This window comes from Bidens hawaiensis, unplaced genomic scaffold (genome assembly GCF_021521415.1).
Source record: "Bidens hawaiensis isolate Kalapana, Puna unplaced genomic scaffold, B.hawaiensis_p1.1 tig00013187_1, whole genome shotgun sequence".
Taxonomy (NCBI): Eukaryota; Viridiplantae; Streptophyta; class Magnoliopsida; order Asterales; family Asteraceae; genus Bidens; species Bidens hawaiensis.
This window is the reverse complement of record NW_027492113.1, coordinates 543,665-567,600: the sequence shown is the minus strand read 5'-3', so window position 1 is coordinate 567,600 and position 23,936 is coordinate 543,665. Positions and strand designations below refer to the sequence as shown.

General features: G+C 33.3%; 1 protein-coding gene and 2 pseudogenes across 1 annotated transcript; 2 read left to right on the top strand and 1 right to left on the bottom strand.

The window, feature by feature from the left end:
- Positions 1 to 1,440: 1,440 nt before the first annotated feature.
- Positions 1,441 to 12,024, bottom strand: LOC143543613 (E3 ubiquitin-protein ligase BRE1-like 2). Its single transcript, XM_077035893.1, has 17 exons — positions 11,840 to 12,024; positions 6,945 to 7,106; positions 6,772 to 6,859; positions 6,465 to 6,695; positions 6,191 to 6,358; positions 5,909 to 6,102; positions 5,344 to 5,427; positions 4,960 to 5,266; positions 4,723 to 4,883; positions 4,573 to 4,644; positions 4,229 to 4,500; positions 4,087 to 4,159; positions 3,927 to 4,013; positions 3,690 to 3,827; positions 3,395 to 3,597; positions 1,859 to 2,009; positions 1,441 to 1,772 (listed from the first exon to the last, which is right to left on the bottom strand). The coding sequence occupies exons 1-17, from the start codon at positions 11,975 to 11,977 to the stop codon at positions 1,641 to 1,643; spliced, it is 2,661 nt and encodes an 886-aa protein (XP_076892008.1). The 5' UTR covers positions 11,978 to 12,024; the 3' UTR covers positions 1,441 to 1,640.
- Positions 12,025 to 14,778: 2,754 nt separating this feature from the next.
- On the top strand, positions 14,779 to 15,427 carry LOC143543590 (dirigent protein 22 pseudogene; annotated as a pseudogene).
- Positions 15,428 to 19,005: 3,578 nt separating this feature from the next.
- Positions 19,006 to 20,582, top strand: LOC143543589 (cytochrome P450 76C1 pseudogene; annotated as a pseudogene).
- Positions 20,583 to 23,936: the final 3,354 nt, after the last annotated feature.

Genomic DNA, 23,936 nt, shown 5'->3' with positions numbered 1-23,936 from the left:
ATTTGACATCTGTGTTTTGGTTGTGCATTATGTGTGCTTGGTATTAAATAAAATTTATACTAAAGCGTACATATAAAGTGATTTGTATTCGAAATTTAGAATATCATTACGTCGAGAAAAATAGTTAAAATATGTTATATATGACTCGGATCAGTTTCGAATGAAACTTATATTGAAAATTGTTTGTATTCGAAATTTAAATTAAGAATGTGTTGTCTAAAAAAGTAAAAAATATATTATATATACGGCGGGATCGATTTCGAACAAAACTTATACTGAAACGTAAATATTAATAAGCATGTCATAATAGTGTATTCAGATATTGAAAAAAATATACATATTAGAATTTGTCAAATATTAACTATAAAAATAATAAACATGAAAATAATTATTGAATTTATGTTGTAAATTAATAGAATAAGGCCATGTGTCTAACTAAAAATTAATTATAAACACAAAATAACTTTAAACCCAAAATTGATATAATTAAATTTCAACTAACTAACACACATGTAAAATTGATATAATTAAATTTCAACTAACTAACACACATGTAGAAAAAAGTAATTGATTACATTCATGAATAGTGAAGTTATTGAGTTAACTAACATTTGGTTTTAAATATATATTATGTATCATAAGGATCCAATTAATTTAACTCCAAATGTTGTGTTTTTTTTTCTAAATCATTTACGATGTTTTTAACGACTCTCATTTACATAAACTTGTGCATTTATAGATGGTTAGTCGTCTTCACTGAGTGAATATCTACGGTGATGTTTGTAAATCAAGAGATGGGACCGTACGTAGGTAATGCTGACAGATATTTAGTGATGGATGATAAAATACGAAACTAGAATTTGCTCTTTTTAGCCATGGTTTACCATCGTATTTTAAAAAATAAATATAATACCGACACGTCACAAACAAATTCGTATTTTTTCTTTTTAAGGATTTTCTGCATTGTTTTTGAAATCTTTTTTATAAATAAATATCCAAAATAACATAAATGTATATAGACAGACACAAATCAAACCAAAGAAAAACCTAAAAGTTCCAGGGACAGAAATAGGGGGTGCCCCGGATACTTTAAACCTTCACGACAAAGTACAAAAAATATTTCCCTTCTCCGTTTTTTTATGTATTCGAATGCGTGTGAGCAGTTAGCATATATTAAGATTCCCTTAGATCTTAAAAAAAAATTTATACCCTTAGAATTTTTCTTTTATATCCGTCACTAAAAAGTTCGCATGCATAGTTCACAAATTGTAAGCTTGTGAGTGGTCACCATTTAAAAACTAGCTTACATGAAATAATAACCAAAAGAAAAAACCTATACTTTTTTTATATTTGAATGATGAAATATTTGTTTTAGAAAATATTAATTATATCGACACATCAAATCTATCTACGACGACACGTCCAAGTTATTAATCGAAAATAAAAAATAAAAAAATCTAACCAGATTTTCTTTTAGGTGTCTAGAAGCATAATAATTTATAAATTTATTTTATAAGTCCTTTTAGAAACTTTCAACAAAACCGACTACCCAATCGGGCCTGCGGCGGTTTTGGCTAAAAGGTAATAAGGTCAAAACAAAAAACATTCTCCTAAATATGATACTCGAACCTAACTAAGCATCATATCTTCACAAAGCGAACATCGTTCTGCCCAAACGCCATTCCACAAGCAGGACACTTTCGGTGACGGATTTCTAAGTTCCTCTGGATACATGGATTGCAGAACAGATGATAACATTTCACAATCACCACCTGGAACGATAAATTTTAAAATTATTATTAATGTTACAAAATTATATAAACAAGAAATATAATAATATTGTGCGGAGTTTACTTACCTCCTTTGGGCGGTCGAAACAAACACCACATTTGAGAATAGACTTGCAATCCTTGATTTCGTCCTCGAGTTTCTGAATTGCAGCTTCGCTGCTTCCTACTGTCAGTTCTGTAATTTTCATGTTTAGTTCGTCAAGCTTCTTTCTGTCCATTCTGCATTCAAGTTTCGATAATTCATTAATTACCAATCTGCCCTTCGGCCTAAAGCTATAAAAAATACTATAAACATATTAAAGCAACCAGTTTTCCTCAAATTAATATTCTGGAAAATAAAGTATTTTCTCAGTTCTTATGAGGTGTGACTTTCAAAAAGTTTTAAACTGTGGGTTTCGATTTAGTGTTTATATTGTGCTTTTATCTTCGGTGTCAATCTTTAGATCGTTGGTGGTTTGTTCAAAACGCTTAAAAAATCGGATCGGTTTCCGAAGTGGCAAACCAGATATGTTAAGCAAACACCGATGGTTTGTTCGGATCTTCCTAAAATCCACCAATATGTTTCCCAAATCGAAAACCAAAAGAAGTCCTGGCAATTTTGTGAGATTTGTGTGTGATTTGTTTGCAATTGTGTGAACCTCATGTAAACAAGTCGGGCACAACGAAACCCCAAGGTTTATTCAGTAGTCAAAAACTCAGCATAGAGTTAAGAGTTAAAAGAATGTTTATATTAAGAGTTATAGATATAAAGTTCTTTATAATATGTCGTGAGGGCAACGGTTCAGGAGTTAAAGCTTTTGAGAAGGAAAACATATCATGGGGGGATAAAGTGGCTAAAGTTTAGAATTTTTACATTAATTTGTGAAGTTATAACTTGTACTGACATTTTGCAATTTTTCTTAGTCTTCCGTTATGCATGATTATTTAGAAATATAATCTGTTTTCTTAAGTATAGATCCAACAAAAGTAATGTGTATAAGCTTTGGATTGTGACATTTTGTTTTCTTACATAAACTTGATGTTATTCGTATTTTTATACTACAAAAAATATTATTTAGAGTCGAGGGTCTCACTTGGAGCAGCCTCTATCTCCCGGGATAGAGGAGATATTTGCCATCAAACTGCTTATTCACGCTTCAATAAGCAGATATCCATAAGCAATTTACCAAATTACAAAAAGAAACCGCAATTTACCAAAAAGAAACCACTTTTAGCAGACACAAAATACTCTAGTGCCCATAATCTAACTTTTAAGCAGGGCTGTTCAAAAAACTCGTGGCTCGCTCAATAAAGCTCGAATAAAACTAGTAAAAACACTTGCTTTGAAACAACCTGAGCAGAGTTGGCTCATTTTTGTAACTGAGCCGAAATGAAACCAAGCTCAGCTCTGGTCATGGTTCGGCTCGTTGGCTCGATCTTAGGCTCGTTCAACTTCAAAATCGATCTCGAGCCTAGCTGGGCTGCTTCATTTAATTTCGAGCTCGAAACCACCCTGGCTCGACTCGACTCATGAACAGCCTACTTTTGAGTAAAGGTAGGAGTCTTTTTATGAGATTGACCCGTTTAAAAATGTATAAAGTACGAAATATTTAAATTAAAATTACCTTTCATTCTCCAGCTCCTCCAGAACTTCCTCCATTTTTCTACAGTTTTGATCATATTCCTTCTCAGATGAAGAAAGCAATGACTTAAGGCACTTTAATTCCTTATCAGCGTTAGCTAGTTCCCACTTGCTGTTTTCCAAGTTGATTGCAAGGTGTCTATCTTCCTCGGTTGACTTCAACGCATGTGCAATGCAAGTATTCATCTACATGATTACGCGTTAATTTGATGAACAAATCAACTACTGATTAACCAAACAGCCAAACTGTTTATAATAAAAAAGACACTGTATTATACCTGCTCTTCATAATGTGCAATGAGTGATTTAATCGAGTCGGCTTTTGAATTGACTTGTTGAAGTTGTTTCTCTAGGCATTGCTTTTCAGAAAGTAGAGATGTGTGTGTTTGTTTCATCTTCACACTCTCAGAAACCAACTGTAGCAAGATGTAAAAAATAAATTACATTTTCATCGGTATTGATTACAAAAAGTTACAAAAATGACTCTAATTTACAGATTTGATCCTTCTTTTTACCTTGATATTGTAGTCATCCCTCTCCATTACCTGCTGCAACAAGTGCTGGTTTTGTGTCTGCATATCTTCATAAGCTTGACCGATAGTCTGAAAAAATGTAACATTAGTTAAATAACCACAAAAATACAATTACAATTGTCAAATAGCACTAGATAGATACCTCAATTTCAGAAATATAAGACTCTGCCTCTCCGTCTTTTACTTTTATAGCCTCTATAAGTTCCAAAACTTCCCTGTACATGAACAAAGTATTATATAGATGTTAAATATTAATATGTTAAAAGACTGTGTAAAAGTAAAACCTTTCAGAATCATCCAATTTAGCACTTAAATCAACAATTTCAGATTCAGCATCTAATAATCTTTGTTGGCAAGCAACCTCGGTTTCTTTAGCAGCTTTAATCCTTAACTCTAAACTGTGTTCTTCAAAAGCGTTTTTTAAAACTTCAGCTTGTGACCGAGCTCTCTGTTCAGATTCTTTAATTTCCGTCATATCCCTGTTATCATATATCCTTTGACCAATTATATCCAAATATATCTGCGTTTCTAATCCATCCTTTTGCAGCCTCTCAATCTGCATCAAGTTTTAACATACATAAATTCATTAAAAGAATATATATTTTTCTTAACTCAAATGAGAACTCACCTGGGCCTGTAAAGACTTGATCTCATCACTCTGCTTAGAACAATCATCCAACATCTCCTTATGTTCACTAGTCTATAATTAAAAAAAATAAAAACAAAAGATTATCAAATGCATTTAATATCAAATAATAAACTAATGAAAAGTTGTCACCTTTTTCTCCACCAAGGACCTAAGTGTCTGGGCTTCTTCCTGTAATAAAACAGCTTCACATCCTGTTTCTTTCCACCGATTTAATTGTGATGTCATCATCCCAATTTCTTTTGATAAAGCAGAGGCCATGACTTCAAACTCGGCTTTAATGTCTTTCCTCTCTGTAAATAGTTAAAACTTTTATTAAAATAATATAAGTTAAAAGAGAATATAGATTATAATAATTTCCAAGTTTACCTGCATCTTGTACAGCTTCTTCCATTTTAATTTCCAACTCGTTATTCTCATCAATCAACTGTTGAAGCTGTTGCTCTAATTGTTCAATAATAGAATCATCGGTATCCATAGGATTTCTTAAAGCGTTTATCGATTCGGTTTTCACAACGAGTTCTCTTTCTTTTTGTGCGACCAGTGACCGGTCAACTTGCAATGAATCTACAAGCGCCCTATACCGTTCAACTTCAGATTCCCAGTATGGAAGTTGATCATTTAGCAAAGTGTAGGGACGAGATGAGTAAATATATTTGTTATCGTCCAGTTCATTCTGCTCAAATACGTGTTAGAATAAACAAAAGATAAAACAGTCTTATATACAGATGAAAAGTCAAAGCAATGTTTAACCTGAAGATCGTGCAGCTGTTTTGATAAGTTTGAATTGTCTTCGATTGCGTCTTCAAGCTCAGAAAGACGATCGGATGCCAGTATCTACATTGAATATAAAGATTCAATACGTTTTTGTGCAGGCACACATAGGCATGTAAACGAACCGAACATGAACATGAACATTTCCATGGACCGTTAGGTAGGAAGTTCGTTTATTTAATAAATGAACGAACATGATCAAAAGCTTTTGTTCAATTAGTTTAAAGAACGAAGATGTATACATGTCTCGCTCGTTCATTTTAATTCGTTTTAAGTCTGTTTCTTTACATCCATATATGTTTGTTAGTTTATGTTCATTAATATAATCAATTAAAAATTTTTGGCCCATTACAACTTAGTCTAGTTTCAATAACTTTTTAGGCCCAACACATTGTTCTTCACATTACCTTTAACTAGTTTTAGCTCAATTATGCCTGTTCATCTATGTTCAGTTATGTCCGTTCGTTCGTTTACGTTCCTGAACCGTCCGTTTATACTGTTCACGAACAAACATAAAAAGAAGAGATAAAAAGAAAACAAAAACCTTTGCCTCCTCTATTGAGTCCTTTAAATCACGTAATCCCATAGTTTTGTCTGCAGTATGTTCAGGTGAAATACTTCCATTAATGTTACACGGGACGGGAGTTTGCACAACAGAAGATCTGTCCTTTTGCATACTTAAATTTACAAATTTTCTTCTACTTTCTTCAAGTTCTGCCATGACGTCCTCCAGTTCACCTTACAAGCATGAACATACAAACATAAACAAAGAAACAAACTAACAAGCATATAAATCAAAGAATGTTATGTGTTTCATGACTAAAACCTTCAATCTTTTTTATCTCAGAATCGTCCGCAGAATGGGCATCACTATAACTCTGAATCATATCAGCATATTCTTTTTGCTTTACATTCAGAGCTTCCATAAATCCATGTAACTGATCAACTTCCTCCTTCATCAATTCGGTAATCTTATCTGATTGAATAACTGCATCTGAGGCATATAAAATCAATATATTAAATCCTTAGAATTCAGTAGGCACTCATGATAATGCATTAGTAAAAAAAATTGACCTCAAATAAGGTCAATCAATACTGACCTTCTGCAGCTGAAACTTCATACAAAGATTGATCAACGTTTACAAAATTATCCATCAGAATTTGTATACTACTGTCTATTAATTTCATCAATTCCAAAGTTGACGAATGCCTCGACAAAAGTGATTTTTCAATATAACTGAGTCTCTCTTCACTTTCATTTGTTTCCATGGAATCCATCTGAAGAAGTCTGCAAAGGAATATATCCTCGGTGGGACCCGGTGGGATTGAACCTATATATGTACGTTTGATTATGTGAGCTTAATAGTTGGATAATTAACCGTCAAACAAGATTAAATAATTACAGACCTCGCGAAGAAACTGCACGTTCCAATGCTTCCAAGGCACGTTGAGCTGCGCAGACCCGTGCTCCAAGTAGAATTAAGTCATCATCCAACTAAAAATGTTGATTGAATAATAACAAATATAATAATAATAATAAGGTTATAAGATAAAGGAACTGTGAAATGCGATTAAGTCACCTCATTCCATCGTTGATTAACTATAATCAAGAAGTCATCATAAGAAGTTTCACTCAGTTTTAATTCCTTAATTTTATCTTCTAGATCATGTAACTCTTGCTTCTTGACATCTAATTGCTGGACAAGTTTCTGGTTTTGATATTGTAGCACTGTCGCGTCAACCTGCCATAACAGAATGAACTTCATGAACCAATCCAAATGTCATTTGGTCGTGTGAATTGTTACTTTATGCAAACAATCAGAACACAAGATTTGACTCTTAAAAGACTAAATCCAACAATTACACAAGAAACTCAAAATGAAGAACCTTTAAACCACACTTTCAGCATTAGTAATTTACAAAGAACATTTGATCTCTCAATTCTCAGTCTGAACCTTCAATTTTCGCAATTTAGAAAACCATGAACCATAGCAGGCAAGAATATCCCAAATCTTCATAATCATGTGAGTAACATTCATATCAATACAGTAATTCAGCGAACTGTTTGTGAACGGTCCGGAAGTTTGTTTATGCTGTTCGTTTAATAAATGAATAAACATGAACAAGGAATTGTTGTTCAATTAACTAAATAAACAAACACGAACAAAAACCATGTTCGTTCAATTGTGTTTGTGAACGTTCAATAATGTGTTTGTTTTTGTCCGTTTATTTTCATTAATGTTTGTTTGTTTATGTTTGTTCATTAAACGTTTACTGACTTTTCTAATCTAATCATACAGTTTATAAACTATAAAACAAAATTATATTTGTTTATTATGTGATTATTTACAAATAAAATTAACATATGAAAATGAATGTTAAAAAATAACACCCACACAAACTTGGTAGCAAAATCAAATAAAACATTGTTTGTGTTCATTTGAGTTTGTTCATTTGTGTTCATGAACCGTTCACAAACAAGTTCATTTCTTTAATGAAAAAACACAAACAAAAAAATTTGTTTGGTTAGCTGTTTGTGAACCATTCACTTGTCCAATCAAAGCTTACCGGATGAACATGAACAAGGTGTTGTTCGGTTAAAAACACCACTTCCACAAGCCACAATGTGAAACCCTAATTTTAGACTTAACGAAACCCTAACAAATCGAAACTCAAATTCATTACGGATCATGAATTTAGTAAGCATGTATATGTGTTATATTGCTAATAAATTGAAAATGATCAGACAGAGAAAGTAATCATAAAATTGAAACTTACGGTGCCGTTTACAAGCCTATGAATATCCCGAATCTTTAGTATCTAGCCTTCAAATAGCGGTACTATTTCTAACAGAATCATGTGTTCGCAACATTCATATCGATCTAGCACAAAGCCCTAACAGAACACACAAAAACACCGATTGCCACAAGCCACAATGTAAACCCCTAAATTTGAGCTTAATGAAAGCCTAACAAATTGGTACTCAAATTCATTGAACGTTGTGAATCTAGTAAGCATGCAAATGTATTAAGTTACTAATAGATTGAAATTGAGCTGATAGAGAAGGTAATCAGAGAATTGAAACTTACGGCGCCGTTTGTGTTTGTTTATGCCTGTATTTGTTGATGCTTATTCACTTATACACATTTATGTTAGTGTGTGTTTATTTATGTATGCGTCATAGTTGTTAAAAGCCCAAGCTTCTTGCGCCTAGGCCCATTTTCCAAGCCAGGCCCAATATATGTGCTTATAGTTCATGGGCCCTCGCTTATTGAAATTGATGACACCTTTATTGGTACTGATGACGGATCAAGAACAATGATCATTTGAGCCTTTACTATTTATTACTTTTTGAACTTTTGATACTTTGAACATTTTGTTATTCAAGTTTTGGAATTACATTTGGATCTTGACTCTTTTGGTACTAATTAGATTATATTAAAGGTTATATAATAACTTTAACTTATTTTATAAAAAGAATAGCACTATTATTTTTCAAATACATAATTTTTTTTATTTAGTTGTGCTTTTTTTTCTTAGGCCCTCACTTCATTGGCGCCTAGGCCCGGGCGAAGCCTATGCGCCTTGAGTAAACATAGCGCCTTTGATAATTATGGTATGTGTATGTTTATGTTTAATAAATTATGCTCATTTATGTTCACGCGTGTTCATTTACGTTGCTTGTTTGTCCGTTTACGTTCGTAAATTGTTCATTTATACCTTAATGAACGAACACGAACATGTTCATTTCTTAACAAACGAACATGAAAAAAAACTGTTCGTTTAATTGTTCGTGTTCGGTTAAAGTTAAAAGAACGAACAAGAGCATGCCTCTATTCTATTCTAGCCTACATATAACTGTACAATTTCTACCAGGATCCTGTGTCCATAACATTAATATCAAATTTATCAACAATCATGAATCTAGTAAGCATGTGAATGTGTTACATTGCTAACAGATTCGAATTGAGCAAATAGAGAAGGTAATCATAAAATTGAAACTTACTGTGCCGTTGTGTTTATTTATGTCAGTGTCCACTTATGCTAATTCATTTATGCTCATTTATGTCCGCCTGTGTTATTTATGTCGTTTGTGTTTGTTCAGTTCAAATGTTCAATATCTAGTCTTAATTAACTCTACAGTTTCTACCAGCATGAATCTAGTAAGCATGTGAATGTGTTACATTGCTAACAGATTCAAATTGAGCAAATAGAGAAGGTAATCATAGAATTGAAACTTACCGTGTCGTTTGTGTTTATTTCAGTGTCCACTTATGTTTATTCATTTATGCTCATTTATGTGAATGTGTGTTTGTTTGTTTATTGCTAACAGATTGAAATTGAGCAGATAGAGAAGGTAATCATAGAATTGAAACTTACTGTGCCGTTTGTGTTTGTTTATGTCTGTGCCTGCTTATGTTTATTCATTTATGCTCATTTATGTGCACTTGTGTTCATTTATGTCGTTCGTTTGTGACCGTTTAGATTTTTAATGAGCGGACATAAACGAACAGAAACATATTGATTTTCTTAACGAGCGAACATGAACAAGAAAATCTGCTCGTTTAATTGTTTGTGTTCGTGTTTGTCCTATTCGTTTACAAACCTAACGATATACCAAATCTTCAATACCTGGCCTTCATATAACTAATTTATCAAGTGTTCGTAACACTAATACCAATCTAGAACTACAAATAACATATGCTTCCATAATATGAAACCCTAATTTTAAGCTCAACGAAACCCTAACAAATTAATACTCAAAATCATCAACAATCACGAATCTAGTAAGCATGTAAATGCGTTATATGAATAACAGATTGAAATTGAGCAGGTACAGAAGGTAATCATAAAATTAAAACTTACGGTGTCGTTTGTGTTTGTGCTAGTTTATGTCTGTATTCGTTTATCATTAATCATTTATGCTCATTTATGTACCCGTAACATTAATATCAATCTAGAACACCTACTTCCACATGCAACAATATAAAACCCTAATTCTAACCTCAACGGAACCCTAACAAATTAATTCTCAATCATAAATCTAGTAAGCCTGCGAATGGGTTATATTTCTGAAAGACTGAAATTGAGCAGGTACAGAAGGTCATCATAAATTTGAAATTACCGTGCCATTAGTGTTTGTTTATGTCTGTGTCCACTTTTTTTATATAAATAATCGAAGTTTTATATAATTTACTATAAAACGATTACAATAAAGTGGCAGGCAAACGGGCAACAAGCTGCGCCGCAACCCTCTTTTGTCCACTTATGTTTACTCATTTATGCTCATGTATGTCCGTTTACGTTCGTTCGTACACAAGCATGTTCATTTCTTAACGAACGAACATGAACAAAAAAATCCGTTCATTTAGTTGCTCGTGTTCATTTCCGGTTAAACATAAATGAACAAACACAAACACGCCTCTGTTCATGTTCATCCAGTTCAATAGAGTTTCTACCAGAATCACGCATCCGTAAAATTCATATCAATACAACAAAAAGCCCTAACATAACAAACTAAAACACCTAATTCCACAATCCCTAACCTAAAACCTTAATTTCAACCTCAAACAAAACCCTAGCAACTCAATCCTCAAATTCATCAACAATCACAAACCTAATAACCAAGCGGACGTGTAATATCGCCAACAGATGGAAATTGAGCAAGTACAGAAGGTAATCATAGAAACTGAAACTTACAGTACTGTTTGTGTTTGTTTATGTATGTGTCCGACTGTCCACTTACGTTCAGTCATTTATGCTCATTTAAGTTCATTTACGCCGTTCATTTGTGTCCGTGTAGATTTTTATTGAACAAACATAAACGGACACAAACATATTCATTTTCTTAACGAACAAACTCGACCACACCTCCATTCGTGTCCGTTCGTGTCCGTCCGGCTCATTCACAGACCTAAAAACATCCCAAATCCTCAACACCTAGCCTTCATACAACTAATTTCCACCTGAATCACGCATTCGTAACATTCATATCAATCTAGAACACACTAGCACACATACTTCCACAATCCACAACATAAAACACATACTTCCACAATCCACAACATTCATATTCATCAACAATTACGAACGTGTAATATCGCTAACAAATCAATACTCAAATTCATCAACAATCAGAACGTGAACACTAGAATGCATGCGTCCGTATGTGTTCGTTCGTTTGTTCGCTTCAAATATTCAATATCAAACCGTCATACCAGATCAATCACGTGTCCGTAAAATTCATACCGATACAACAAAAAGCCCTAACATAACAAACTAAAACACCTAATTCCACAATCCATAACCTAAAACCCTAATTTCAACCTCAAACGAAGCCCTAGCAACTCAACACTCAAAATCATCAACAATTACGAATCTAACAACCACACGAACGTGTAATACAGCTAACCGATTGTAAACTGAACACGTAACATTACGTAATTGTACAAATTGAAACTGAAATTGAACTTACAGTGGCGTTGTTGTTGTTGTTGTTATCGGGAGAAGAATTAGGGTGACGTGCCATGTGGTTATTGTTGTTGATGAGATGAGGACGCTTATTATTATTATTATTATCGAGCTCAGAATCGGAATCAGAAGCAGCTTCCATAATAATATTATAAGCAACCGGAAGCCACCATCACCTGATTATATATATATACACCGTCGTAGTAACTGTGTCTTGTGCTATTGTTTCAGAGAGTCAGTTTTTTGGGGTGGGGAGAGTGTGAACGGAAAGGTACGATTCGGTTTGGTTCGGTTATTAGTGTAACCGAAACTGAAAGCTAAGTTTGTTTTAATTGCTAATTAATCGGTTTTTGGTTAGTTTGTTCGGTAAGTTTGTTGGTTTTTGATATGGTTCAGTTCTGTTTGATTCGGTTATTAGGCTAAACTGAAACTTAAGTCATTGGTTAATCTATTTTTATTTGTCACTTGGTTTTCTATCAGTCGGTTCGTTTATTCGGTTAGTTTGTGGGTTTTTAGTTCCATCCGGTTTGGTTTGAATTGGTTATAAGCCGAAATTGAAACTGGAGTCATTGATTAATCTGTTTTATTAACCAAACGGTTTTAGTAAATCGGTTCGGTTTATACAGTAAGTTTGGGATGGGGAGTGTGTGCAGGTAGGTTCGATTATTAGCCTGAACGAATAACGAAGTCGGTTGATATGGACCAGTTCAGTTATTAGCTTAACCGAAACCAAAAGCTAAGTTTGTTTTGTTAATTAATCAGTTTTTGGTTAGCTGGTTTGGTAAGTTTGTCGGTTTTTGGTACGGTTTAGTTGGGTTATTAGGGTAAACCAAAGCCTAAGTCCTCGATTAATCTATTTTATTAATCAATTGATTTTCGGTTAGTTGGTTCGGTTTGTTTGGTAAGTTTATCAGTTTTCGGTACTGTACAGTTCGGTTATTAGCCTGGATTGAAACCGAAGTCATCGATTAATTTGTTTTATTAATCAGTTGGTTTTCGGTTTTAATTCGTCGGTTAATCTATTTTACTAATCATTCAGTTTTTCAGGTAATCAATACGGTTTATTCAATTAGTTTGTGGTGTTCTGTTAGTTATAGTTAATAACCAAAACCAAAGTAGATATATATATGAAAATATAAATGGTTCGGTTTAGTTTTTCCGTCACACGAGACTACAAATAAAACAATACACGATCTTGGTTAATTTTGATACGATTTCATCTGTTTTCGTTTATTGCTCGCGTGTTGTTTACGAGCCAAACCCATCTAAGTCGGTGTTAAGCTTAAACTCAAATTATTTACAAATTGAGTTGACTTGGCTCGTTTACAATCGAGTCGATATCAAGCGATCATTTTAGTTGATTACTTTACCATCGAGCTATTTCTTGGCAAGAGTTAGGCTCTTTGAATAATGTTATAAAAGTAACTATAAGCTTTAATGACATATATAGAAAATTTATAACAATAATAATAATCATCATTACAAAGGCGTTATTGCAATATAAAAAAGGAAAAATATTTAACGTTTGGAGTAAGAGTAAACTAAATTACCCCCCCCCCCCCCAACCCCTCTTTGCACAAAAAAAAAGAGCGAAAAGCGTTGTGAATTCGTTCTCGTGGCTTCCACCTGTTCCATCTCATGATGAATCGGAACCATGCCGTTTAGCGTTAGAATAAAACTATATGTGGATTGTGTTGGTAATATATTTTGTGTGGGCTAACTAACAATCATGTCAAACATATGGTATTAATCGGTGTGACGTTATAAATTTAAAAGTAAAAACATGTTAAAATGATGAGGATTGGTAAGTCGACAATAACTTATATCTTATTAATTGTGAATAGTTCTTACGTATATTGTTGTTTAGGTTAACTCCTAGATGGTCTATACTAATAATTCGTTGATATGCCAAGTAATTCATATACATTATCGCTAGCACCCTCGACCCAGTCGTGAAGTGCAAGTCTCGATACTAATTATTCAAAAAGATATATGGATGTGAAGTTGGTTGCAACTGACAAACCCTTTAGCATAAAGCTAATAAGCAAGTCAACTTTTGCTCGAGTTTGGCTTGTTTACAAAAAAAAAAACCACCTATTTCATGTGACGGTTATCTAAGCGAATTTCGAGTCATGAGCTACCTGGATGGTCTTAACATGGATTTGGTCTAAAGTCTAAACCCTAACTTATGTATTACAGGTATAACAAAAAATAATTAAAATAAAGATACAATTCTTAAAAATAACCTACTTTGACCAACATTTTCCAACTTTAGTCATGATTTTGAAAAAAATACCCAAAATAGCCATTTTCCCGTTGAACCTAACAAAATTTCATCAACCGTCAATGGAAAATCGTTGACTTGTAAAATCACACCACGTGTTAACATATTAATAAATCCAACGGAGTTCTTTAAAGAACTGTCGAGTCCGACGGAATTTGAGAAGTAGGAGATAGAATATTCCGTTGGGTCCATCAATACGTTGACACGTGGCGAGATTTACAGGTCTAAAAGTTCTTTAACAACTTTTGTCAGATCCATTAAAAATTCATTCGGACGATGGCTATAAAGTGGTTATTTTAGGTATTTTTTTAAAACCATAACTAAAGTTATAAAAAAGTTGGTCAGACTTGGCTATTTTAAAGTATTGAATATTATGTAATAACTCTTTTATATATATACATAATATATCACAACTAGTACATATAATATAAATCCTATATCAAATTAATTTTTTTAAAGGCCAATATTATTAAAAAACTAAAAAAGAACCTCTTACAAGAGACAAGTAGCCCAGAACAAATAAATAACAAAAAGACAAAAATAAAACAACCAACCACTTATAATGGAAAATTCTCGAAGTTGAACCGGCACCACTTATCCTATATCAAATTAATACTGGTAAAAATGTAAAAAATAAAAATAAAAATAAAAGTCACATGAGAGAGTGTTTGGTAAAGAAAACAACTTCCATGAAACCAACTTATAAATCAAAACCAAACCAAAACAAACCTTAACATCTCCAAAACAATGGCAAAACACCTCCTCTTCACACTCTCACTCCTCACCACTCTCTCACTAGCTTCTCTGGCCACCACCGCGAGCCCAAACCCGACCCCATTCAAGCTCGGGACCGAAAAACTAAGTCACTTCCAATTTTATTGGCATGACATCCAAAGTGGTCCAAACCCAACCTCAATAAGCATTGTCAATCCACCCTTAACCATCTCATCCACCACGGGGTTCGGTACCCTAAACATGATTGATAATCGATTAACTGACAAGCCTGAACACAATTCGTCGTTGCTAGGGCGAGCCCAAGGGTTTTATGGACTAGCTTCACAAGAGGAGATAGGGTTGTTGATGGTTATGAACTTTGTGTTTACTACCGGGAGGTATAATGGGAGTACTTTGACGGTTTTGGGGCGGAATCCGGTGTCACAAAAGGTGAGGGAGATACCGGTTATTGGGGGTACCGGGTTGTTTCGGTTTGCTAGAGGGTATGCTCAAGCAAGTACGTACTCATTGAACATGCAAACTAGAGATGCTGTTGTTAAGTATAGTGTTTATGTTTTGCATTATTGATATTTTATGTTGAGACTATGATGTTGAGGTATTAATAATATATGGTTGTTAAGTTATGATTAATGTATTCTTTTGTTGATGTTAATACTTATGAATGTGTATGTAGAAAGTGTACGTAATCATAGACTATATGATAAAAGGATTTTAGTGGAAAGTGTAGAATCATAATACAAAACCATGAATTAACAAAAAAAAGATAAAATAAATGTAACAATAAATTTAAGTGTGGTTCTTATTTTTCAATTAATAATTTTTCTTTTGTACTTTTAACCATTTTTAACCATAAGAAGCTTATTTATTTGTTTTTTTTATTCGAGTTGATATATATTGTGAGGTCAAGCTATCGTAGATTGTTTTCATCCAAACACGTTTTAATATGGAGTTTTGCTTTCGTTGACACCAATGCATCCGAAACAAGTCATTGATATTTGAGATGGGACATTTTTTACATGCTTAATAAAATCTGATTTAGTGTCTAATTTATGTTAAAAAGTTTTTGTGTATAGAAATACATTTATAAGTGAAAATATATTTAGATTGGTGATATAGTAAGTATGATGTGACATGTTTAAAAAACTTTATATAAAAGAATGAAAACTTATAAATGAAATTGAAAACTAAGTTTCCAAAATTATGAAATAGTACTATCTAACAACTATACAATTGAAAATTTCATTAAAAAAATATTAAATTCACAATAACTTGTATTAATCAATAATCATGACATTTTGAAAAATAAAATATGATGTTGGTTGGCATGAGGGTATGTGGTGCTTTTGGTTAGGTACACCATGATAATGTGGCATTGTCGACAAGATCATTTAGTTGGAAATGGAATAATGGATCACCTATATGTGCATCAAAAATCAAAAATTAAAAATAAAAAATCATAATACTCATTTTGATTTTAAGTATAAATGATCTGTTTATTATATGTAGTTCATAGTCTTTTAGATCATGAGAGCATCATCAAGGGGCCAACGACACCCAACATACGAACGGTTTCGCTGAAGGCTAAAACTGACTATGTTTATGAACTCTCGCGGACCATATGAACACGTTCTTTATGCAAACTCGACATGTCTTTCATTAAGATCATTCACAATTCATTCTTTATCAATATCCCTATAATTTAACAATTCAAATAATATTATTTTCTTATGAATCGTTTATCACCTTTCGACTGATTTTAAAAATTAATATGTTGGCTATATAATCCAGTCGATTGCGTAAAGCCCACAATAGCAACGAAACTGGGGAAATTATACAAAAAAAAAATACTATTCTTTTCTAGCAACAACATAACGGAAGTAGCCAATCAATATAGATTGATCAGAAATCTTATTCAAATCCAACACGACACCCCATATGTACATAACAAATGTATTGAATCGATTCTTTTTAATTAATGAATCCAATCGCAACTTATAAATGATTGTTGTTTACTTACAAATTTTTCCGAGCGATTTCGAATATAAGGGGTAATTTTATACTTTCAAAGTTAAATAGAAACACCTCATAGTTTAATTGGACTCCTGTTACCAATTAGAATAGAAGGACCTCAAGCTTTTTTAGACCATGTGTACTGGCACGTTGTGCCTGGCGTTTTGGGTGAAAACGCAGGGGGTACACCGCCCCCCCTGCGTTATGTTGAAATTTTTTTTTAAGCGTTCTATATACAACGCTGAAACACCACAAAAAAACAAGGGTATAACTCTGGAAACACCGCCCCCCTCCAAGTTATGTCAACTTTATGACTACACTTGTTTTTTATACAAAACCATAACTCTGACGGGGCGCCACTTTCGCATAACCCCTGGATATGAAGCTTTACGACTACACATGGTCTTAGAAGTAATGTTCCCACAAGGACCACAAAGTAACATTATCTAGAATATTTTGTGTTTTCAACATGTCCACTTGATTTCTTTTACAACAATTATTCATTTTATCTCATCCTTTAGGTTCATGTCCCATGGACGGTACTATGTGGCACAAATCTATTCGTCGGAAATTTCTGACGTAATAAAAAAAATCATGGATTCGTCACTGGTTGATTTAGTGAGATAAACGGTTATAAAACTATCTTATATATATTATTGTTAAAACAAAAGATACTTGTATTTATACAGTTTTCATATTATTAATTATTAATTTTGTATAAACTTTTGTGTATATAGATATACACTTAATTAATATTTTGAAAACAAATATTATTATTATTATTTTGTTTTTCTTCCTTTAATAGACTATATTCTTTATTCTTCTCTATCTTTCCACAAATTTCTCAACTTGTTCTATAAATCACAAATTCCACATCTCTAATACATGAACCCAACCTTATTAATTACTTTCCTCAAAAGAAAAAAAACATGACTAGGTACTACAACAGCAGCATGTCATACTATGAATATATCCGACAACTCTCTACCCCAATCCACTTTATGTTCTTCCTATGTGTTCTTTTCATCTCCTTATGTCTCACTTGGTACATAAACTATGAGTCAAAGGTTGACAAGTTCATGCTCTACTTAAAGATCTTCCTCATGCTCACCCCTGTCGCGCTTTTGGTTCTAGTACACGGGCTTTCTAGTAGTTGGTCCTAAAGCTGTGAATTACTGACACGACACGAAAATCTAACATGAATATCGGGGGGTTTGGGTTTGGTATGAACGGGGTGGGCTTAGTTTTGGGGTTAAGCCCACATGTTGTTTTGGGGTCAAACCCGCAAACATGTTTAGCTAAACAGGTCAGGTCGATTCTCAGTTGACTGTTTAACCTATTTCATGAACGTTGGATTCCTTGCTATAAGTAGAAGAAGATGATCTTATTATTATTCTTATTATTATTATTATTATTATATAATTTGTTTAAGTGATTTTGTTTATGTATATTGTAGAATAAATATAATTGGGATAACATTTTATGACAAATTGATGATGTGATTGTTATATATATATATATATATATATATATATATATATGGTATGATCTTTATTTATATGTTTATGAATAGTGATAAGTGGGATTAAACAAGCAAGCATCAATAGTTGTAAATATGTTAATTTATAGTATTTGAGCGTTGACTAAACTATTTATTGGTTTAGTTCAGTTTCTATATCCGATACCAATCAATCCGCGCCGACTCACAGGCGCACCACACGGGTTTTATTTACCGTCTACATGTCGTTTTAAATAAGTGTTTTTTGTCATAAGCTATACAAGTATAAATAATATTCTAGAAGTTCACAAATTTATTTTTTAGGTTTAGTATAGTTACTACAAACTACCCTATACTAGTTTTTTAACAAAAGCTCCACATGATTAGCAGATAAAAAATGAAAAATAATGACAATGGTTTACCTACTGATTTAATATTTAAGAAATCAATGCATAACCTACCAATTTTTTAAAATACATATGTAATCTTATTTCAAGATCATTAACTATAAGATCTTATTTGATTCAATGATCATGACAAATTAAGTATATTAATAAGTATTTCTTATAAAAAATTAGCTAGACAATGTTATATATAAATTTGTACATCAACTTATTCATTCCAACATCATTTGCAAAAATGTCACAACCAAACAACATTTACCATAACCTTGAACTTAATATCGCGGTTACGTTATTCATTATCGCGTCTATATTGTACAAGTTCATATTTTCAACCACCTTAAACGGTGCACCATCGTTGCCATCAGGTCCCTACTCGTTACCAATCGTTGGCTACCTTCCATTTCTCGGTCATGAGCTACACAAACAATTCACCAACATGGCTCGCACCTACGGTCCTATATTTAAATTCTATGTTGGAAGCAAGCTTCACGTCGTGATAAACACACCGGACCTAGCAAAGGTGGTGGTCCGTGACCAGGATGAAATATTTGCTAACCACAACTTAACTGTCGCAGTGTCAATAATAACCTATGGTGGTCAAGATATCGCCTGGGCTCAGAATAGCGCACATTGGAGAAACCTACGTAAGATATTTGTCCAAGAAGTGTTGAACAACAAGAATCTTGACGCGTGTAGTCCTTTCAGACGAGATGAAGTTAGGAAAACCATCAAGAATGTGTATGGTAAAATTGGGACGAAAGTAAACATAAGTGAGATTTGTTTCATGACCGAAGCGAATGTTTTAACGAACATGGTTTGGGAGAACTCGAACTCATCTAACAAGCGTGAGTTGCAAACGGTGGTTTCAAAGATTGTTGAGCTTCTTGGAAAGCCAAATGTGTCGGATTTCTTCCCGAGTCTTGCTTGGTTTGATCTACAAGGTGTTGCGCGTGACATGAAGGAGCAACTTAAGAAGATAGATCGGATTTTGGAGTGTGTTATTAACGAACGTGTGTTGCGTATTGAATCTAACACGAAAAAGTTAGATGGAAAGAAAGATTTCTTACAAATTTTGTTAGAGCTAAAGGACCTTAACTTGATTCAAGTCAAGGCGCTTCTTCAGGATATTATGGTTGCTGGAACCGAAACAACGACGACGATGATAGAGTGGGCAATGACGGAGATTTTAAATAATAATAATGTTATGAAAAAGGTTCATGAAGAACTAGAAGACGTCGTGGGAGTAAATAATATCGTCGAAGAATCTCATCTTTCGAAACTAAAATACCTAGACGCAACGATAAAGGAAACGTCACGCTTGCATCCGGTAGCCCCTTTCCTAGTCCCGCGGTCGCCAAGCAAGACTTGCAACATAGGTGGTTACACCATCTTAAAGGGGTGTAACGTGTTTGTGAATGTTTGGTCAATCCAACGGGATCCCAGATATTGGGATAATCCGTTGGAGTTTAATCCCGAGAGGTTCTTGACAAACCACTGGGATTACAGTGGAAATAATTCGAAATACTTTCCGTTTGGATCAGGGAGAAGACTGTGTCCGGGCTTACCCTTGGGTGAGAAAATGCTAATGTATATTTTGGCTTCGCTTTTGCACTCGTTTGATTGGAGCTTGCCCAAAGGTGAAGAAAACGACCTTTTGGAAAAATTCGACATTACTCTAAAGAAAAGAAACCCGCTCGTTGCTATCCCGTCTCAAAGGTTGCCCGATGCGAGCCTCTATATGTAATCTTGTACAACAAGTGTATTTTTTTTAATAAATAGGTTAAATAAGCTTAGAACCTTTTAAAAACTTTGTAAGATATAATAATAATACATAATAATATAAAAAGTAAAGTGTAAAGTTTTTGATGCAAAAATGAAGGATGGTTATATAATTTGCAAAATTATTACAAGTGACAACTAACATTTTTCAGGCCTCCAATGGTTTCATATCAAAATCTAACAAGATATATATAACAAGATAAATGAACAAGACCTTCAAAATGTTTGCGATGAATTTAGCTCGAAAAATGTGTAAATCCGAAGCTAACTCATAAGCGTTTTGAATATCCGGACCCTGCACACTTCTTGCAGAGTATCAATCCTGCAAAAACACAAGTGAATATCAAAACATTATGCATTATACATACAACATATGTAAATACTTGAAAAGGTTAAAATTCAGAGGCCCACTCAATACCCTGCTAACCAGTGGGATCAGGTAATGAGGTAAACCACCTCTAAGTGGAACTACTGGATAGTAGAAGACATTGATATTACCTGCACCCTTGCATACTTTACACTCAACCGAACCCGTTTCCATTTTCATCTTCCCGTCGTTGCTGAAAACACATTTTGTGCCACCTATCCAACAAATCAGTTTGTTAAAACGCAGTTTCTCATGTATTTGAAACAATAATCACTACAACAAACATGCTAACATTATGATATTGTGGCCATATTCACATTTCTAATATGGGATAGAACTAGGGGTGCAAAGGAGCCTCGTGTAACTTACATGGAGCTCGAGCTCGAGCTCGGTTCATGAGTAGATTCTCAAGCTCGAGCTTGGCTCGTTTACAATTTATTAATTACTTTTTTATATATTTATAATTATTTATATATATATTTTTTTCAATTATAATTTTATGTATAAAATAATATATATTATTTTGTTATGTTTAGTTATTTTTTCATAACATTATATATATTAATTAATAATTATTAAATATATATGTTAAAAAGTTGTATAAATGATAGGCTCGTTTAGGCTCGCAAGCCAGCTCGAGCTCGATAACTGAAGCTTGGGATCGCTTATAATACGAGCTTACTTTTAAGCTCATGCATAGGCTTAATTAAGCTCGGCTTGATCGAGCTTTTCACAAGCCGATCTCGAGTAGTTCGTGCGTAGCTCGGCTCGTTTGCACCCCTAGATAGAACCATCGAATGCACACATGTTTTTTCATGGTGGGCCGTATATATACTTGTATCTTTTGTTTTACTATGATGCACAAGACTATTATGTAACAGCTTATACCACTCTTTTTCTACCTTCCATGTGAATTATGTGTCACTACTTAATTTGATTTTCTATAAAGAAAGCCCCCCCCCTTCCCCTTTATCAATTTAGCTGCTGGATAACTAGGGGTGGCAATTTCTGACCCGACCCGAAACACGCACGACATAGAAATAATCAGGTGTTGGGTGGCATATATAACAACGCTTTTAAAAAAGCAGGTTGTGTTCAGATTGATTTGTCTAAATAAACGAGCCGTGTTTGGGTTGACTTGCTTAACCTGTTTAGTTAAACAAGTCAACCCATTTAACCCATTTTATTATAGCCCACCAACTGAATACCCAATTAACATGCTTACAAGTTACAACTTGACTGTTACCCGCCACCCCGTTTGACACGTTTAGATAAACGGGTTAAAAGAGTCGTGTACGGTTACACGTATAAAAAATCTGGGTCGTGTTCAACTCACCAACTCGACACAACTGATACCCCTAACTACTCTGTTTAGCCCCAATGCCAAAAATGGTGTTTCTTTCCCAATCTTAAAACAGAAATGAGATTAAAATGGTCTTGTGAATTGATATGTGTTGTGTTGGGTTGAAGTTAATGGAGGTTAAAGATGAGCATAAAGAAGATGAAGATGAAGATGATAATGGAGGGTGAGGAAGTGTAGCCATTGATGATAGAAAAGTGAGGATGGGATAATAATTAATAATATTGGACAAGTGTGTGTTTTGTGGTCATTTGTTTTCCTGTTTTCTGGTTGGTTGTAACAACTTGTAAGTTTGGTTTCTTATTGTTTGAAAAAGTATATTATTATTATTATTTTCGTAAGAACCGTTACCGTAAAACTCACATGTCAAGAGACCTCACTGGTACTTTGTTAACCAACAGTGTCGTATAAATAGTAGTTTTTTACTATGTATGTGACCTTCAAGATATTACAATAAGAAACTGTGAAAGAAATACGTGTTAACATTTTACCATCTTTAAAGGTTACTGGAAGCTTTTAACAATAATGCGAAAATTTTTAGTTAGATACTTTGTTTGAAAAATAAAGGAACTATTAGAGCATGTTTGAGATTGAGTATGAAACATGCTTATTAACTTATTTGCTTTTTCTAAAAATAATTATAAAAAGTCATGATTTTGGGCTTTTGAAAAACTGTTTTTTAACATTTTTAAAAAACTAAAATAAAAAAAAAAATTTGATTGCCAAGTACATTTTAACTTATTGGTTTTTTTAAAAATACTAATAAGAAAATAATTTTTCAAACTCAATCCCAACTATATATAACTTTTTCATGTTATTATTTTTGGAATTGGAATGGATATTCGTATAATAAAAGTAATAATCATTTGTGAATTTTATTACTATCTTAAGGGATAATATATGGGAAATATATATGTCGAATGTAGTAAACTTTTTACAAACAAATGTATCAAACTTTTAGAATTAGAAAAATATCATTAACTTACCTTTTGCGTGTGTGTATGATGTAATTTTATAATTTTGTCATAATAGTGTAACAAATTTCGGTATAACTTACCCGAAAACATGTATTGTTGGGTAAGTTATAGCTAACTATATAGAGTGATCATAGACGTATCACATAAAAAATGATACTTGCAGTTTTCTTTAAAAACGCTACTCGTGTATTTCATACATTAAAACATAAAGGCGAGTTGATGGTATCATTATTCATTACATGTAAACAACTTATAAGGTTAAAGAACTATTCATCAAACAGTTCATCAACCTATTGGTGTCATTATAAGCTCATGAACGCCTAGATGGAAGAGAAGATGCATAACATGCGAGATAAGGATTAATTGGATCGGACTTTAATAAGAATTAATTGAATCGGGCTTAAATGTATAATTTTCGGTTTTTCATACACACACATATTTATATGCAATTTTCTGTTTTATACATACACGCAACACATTTTAGCCGGAAATTGGTTGGAATCTCGCTGGAAACCGCTGATTTTTGCTGGAATCTCGTGGGAACCCGTTGATCTTGGCCGAAATCTCACTGGAAACCGCCAATTTTGGCTAGAACCTCATCAGAAAAAGCCGATTAATCCTGATTTTGACCGGATTTGACCATTGACCGATAATTGGTTGATTAGCCCAAAATTAATCAGTGAAGTA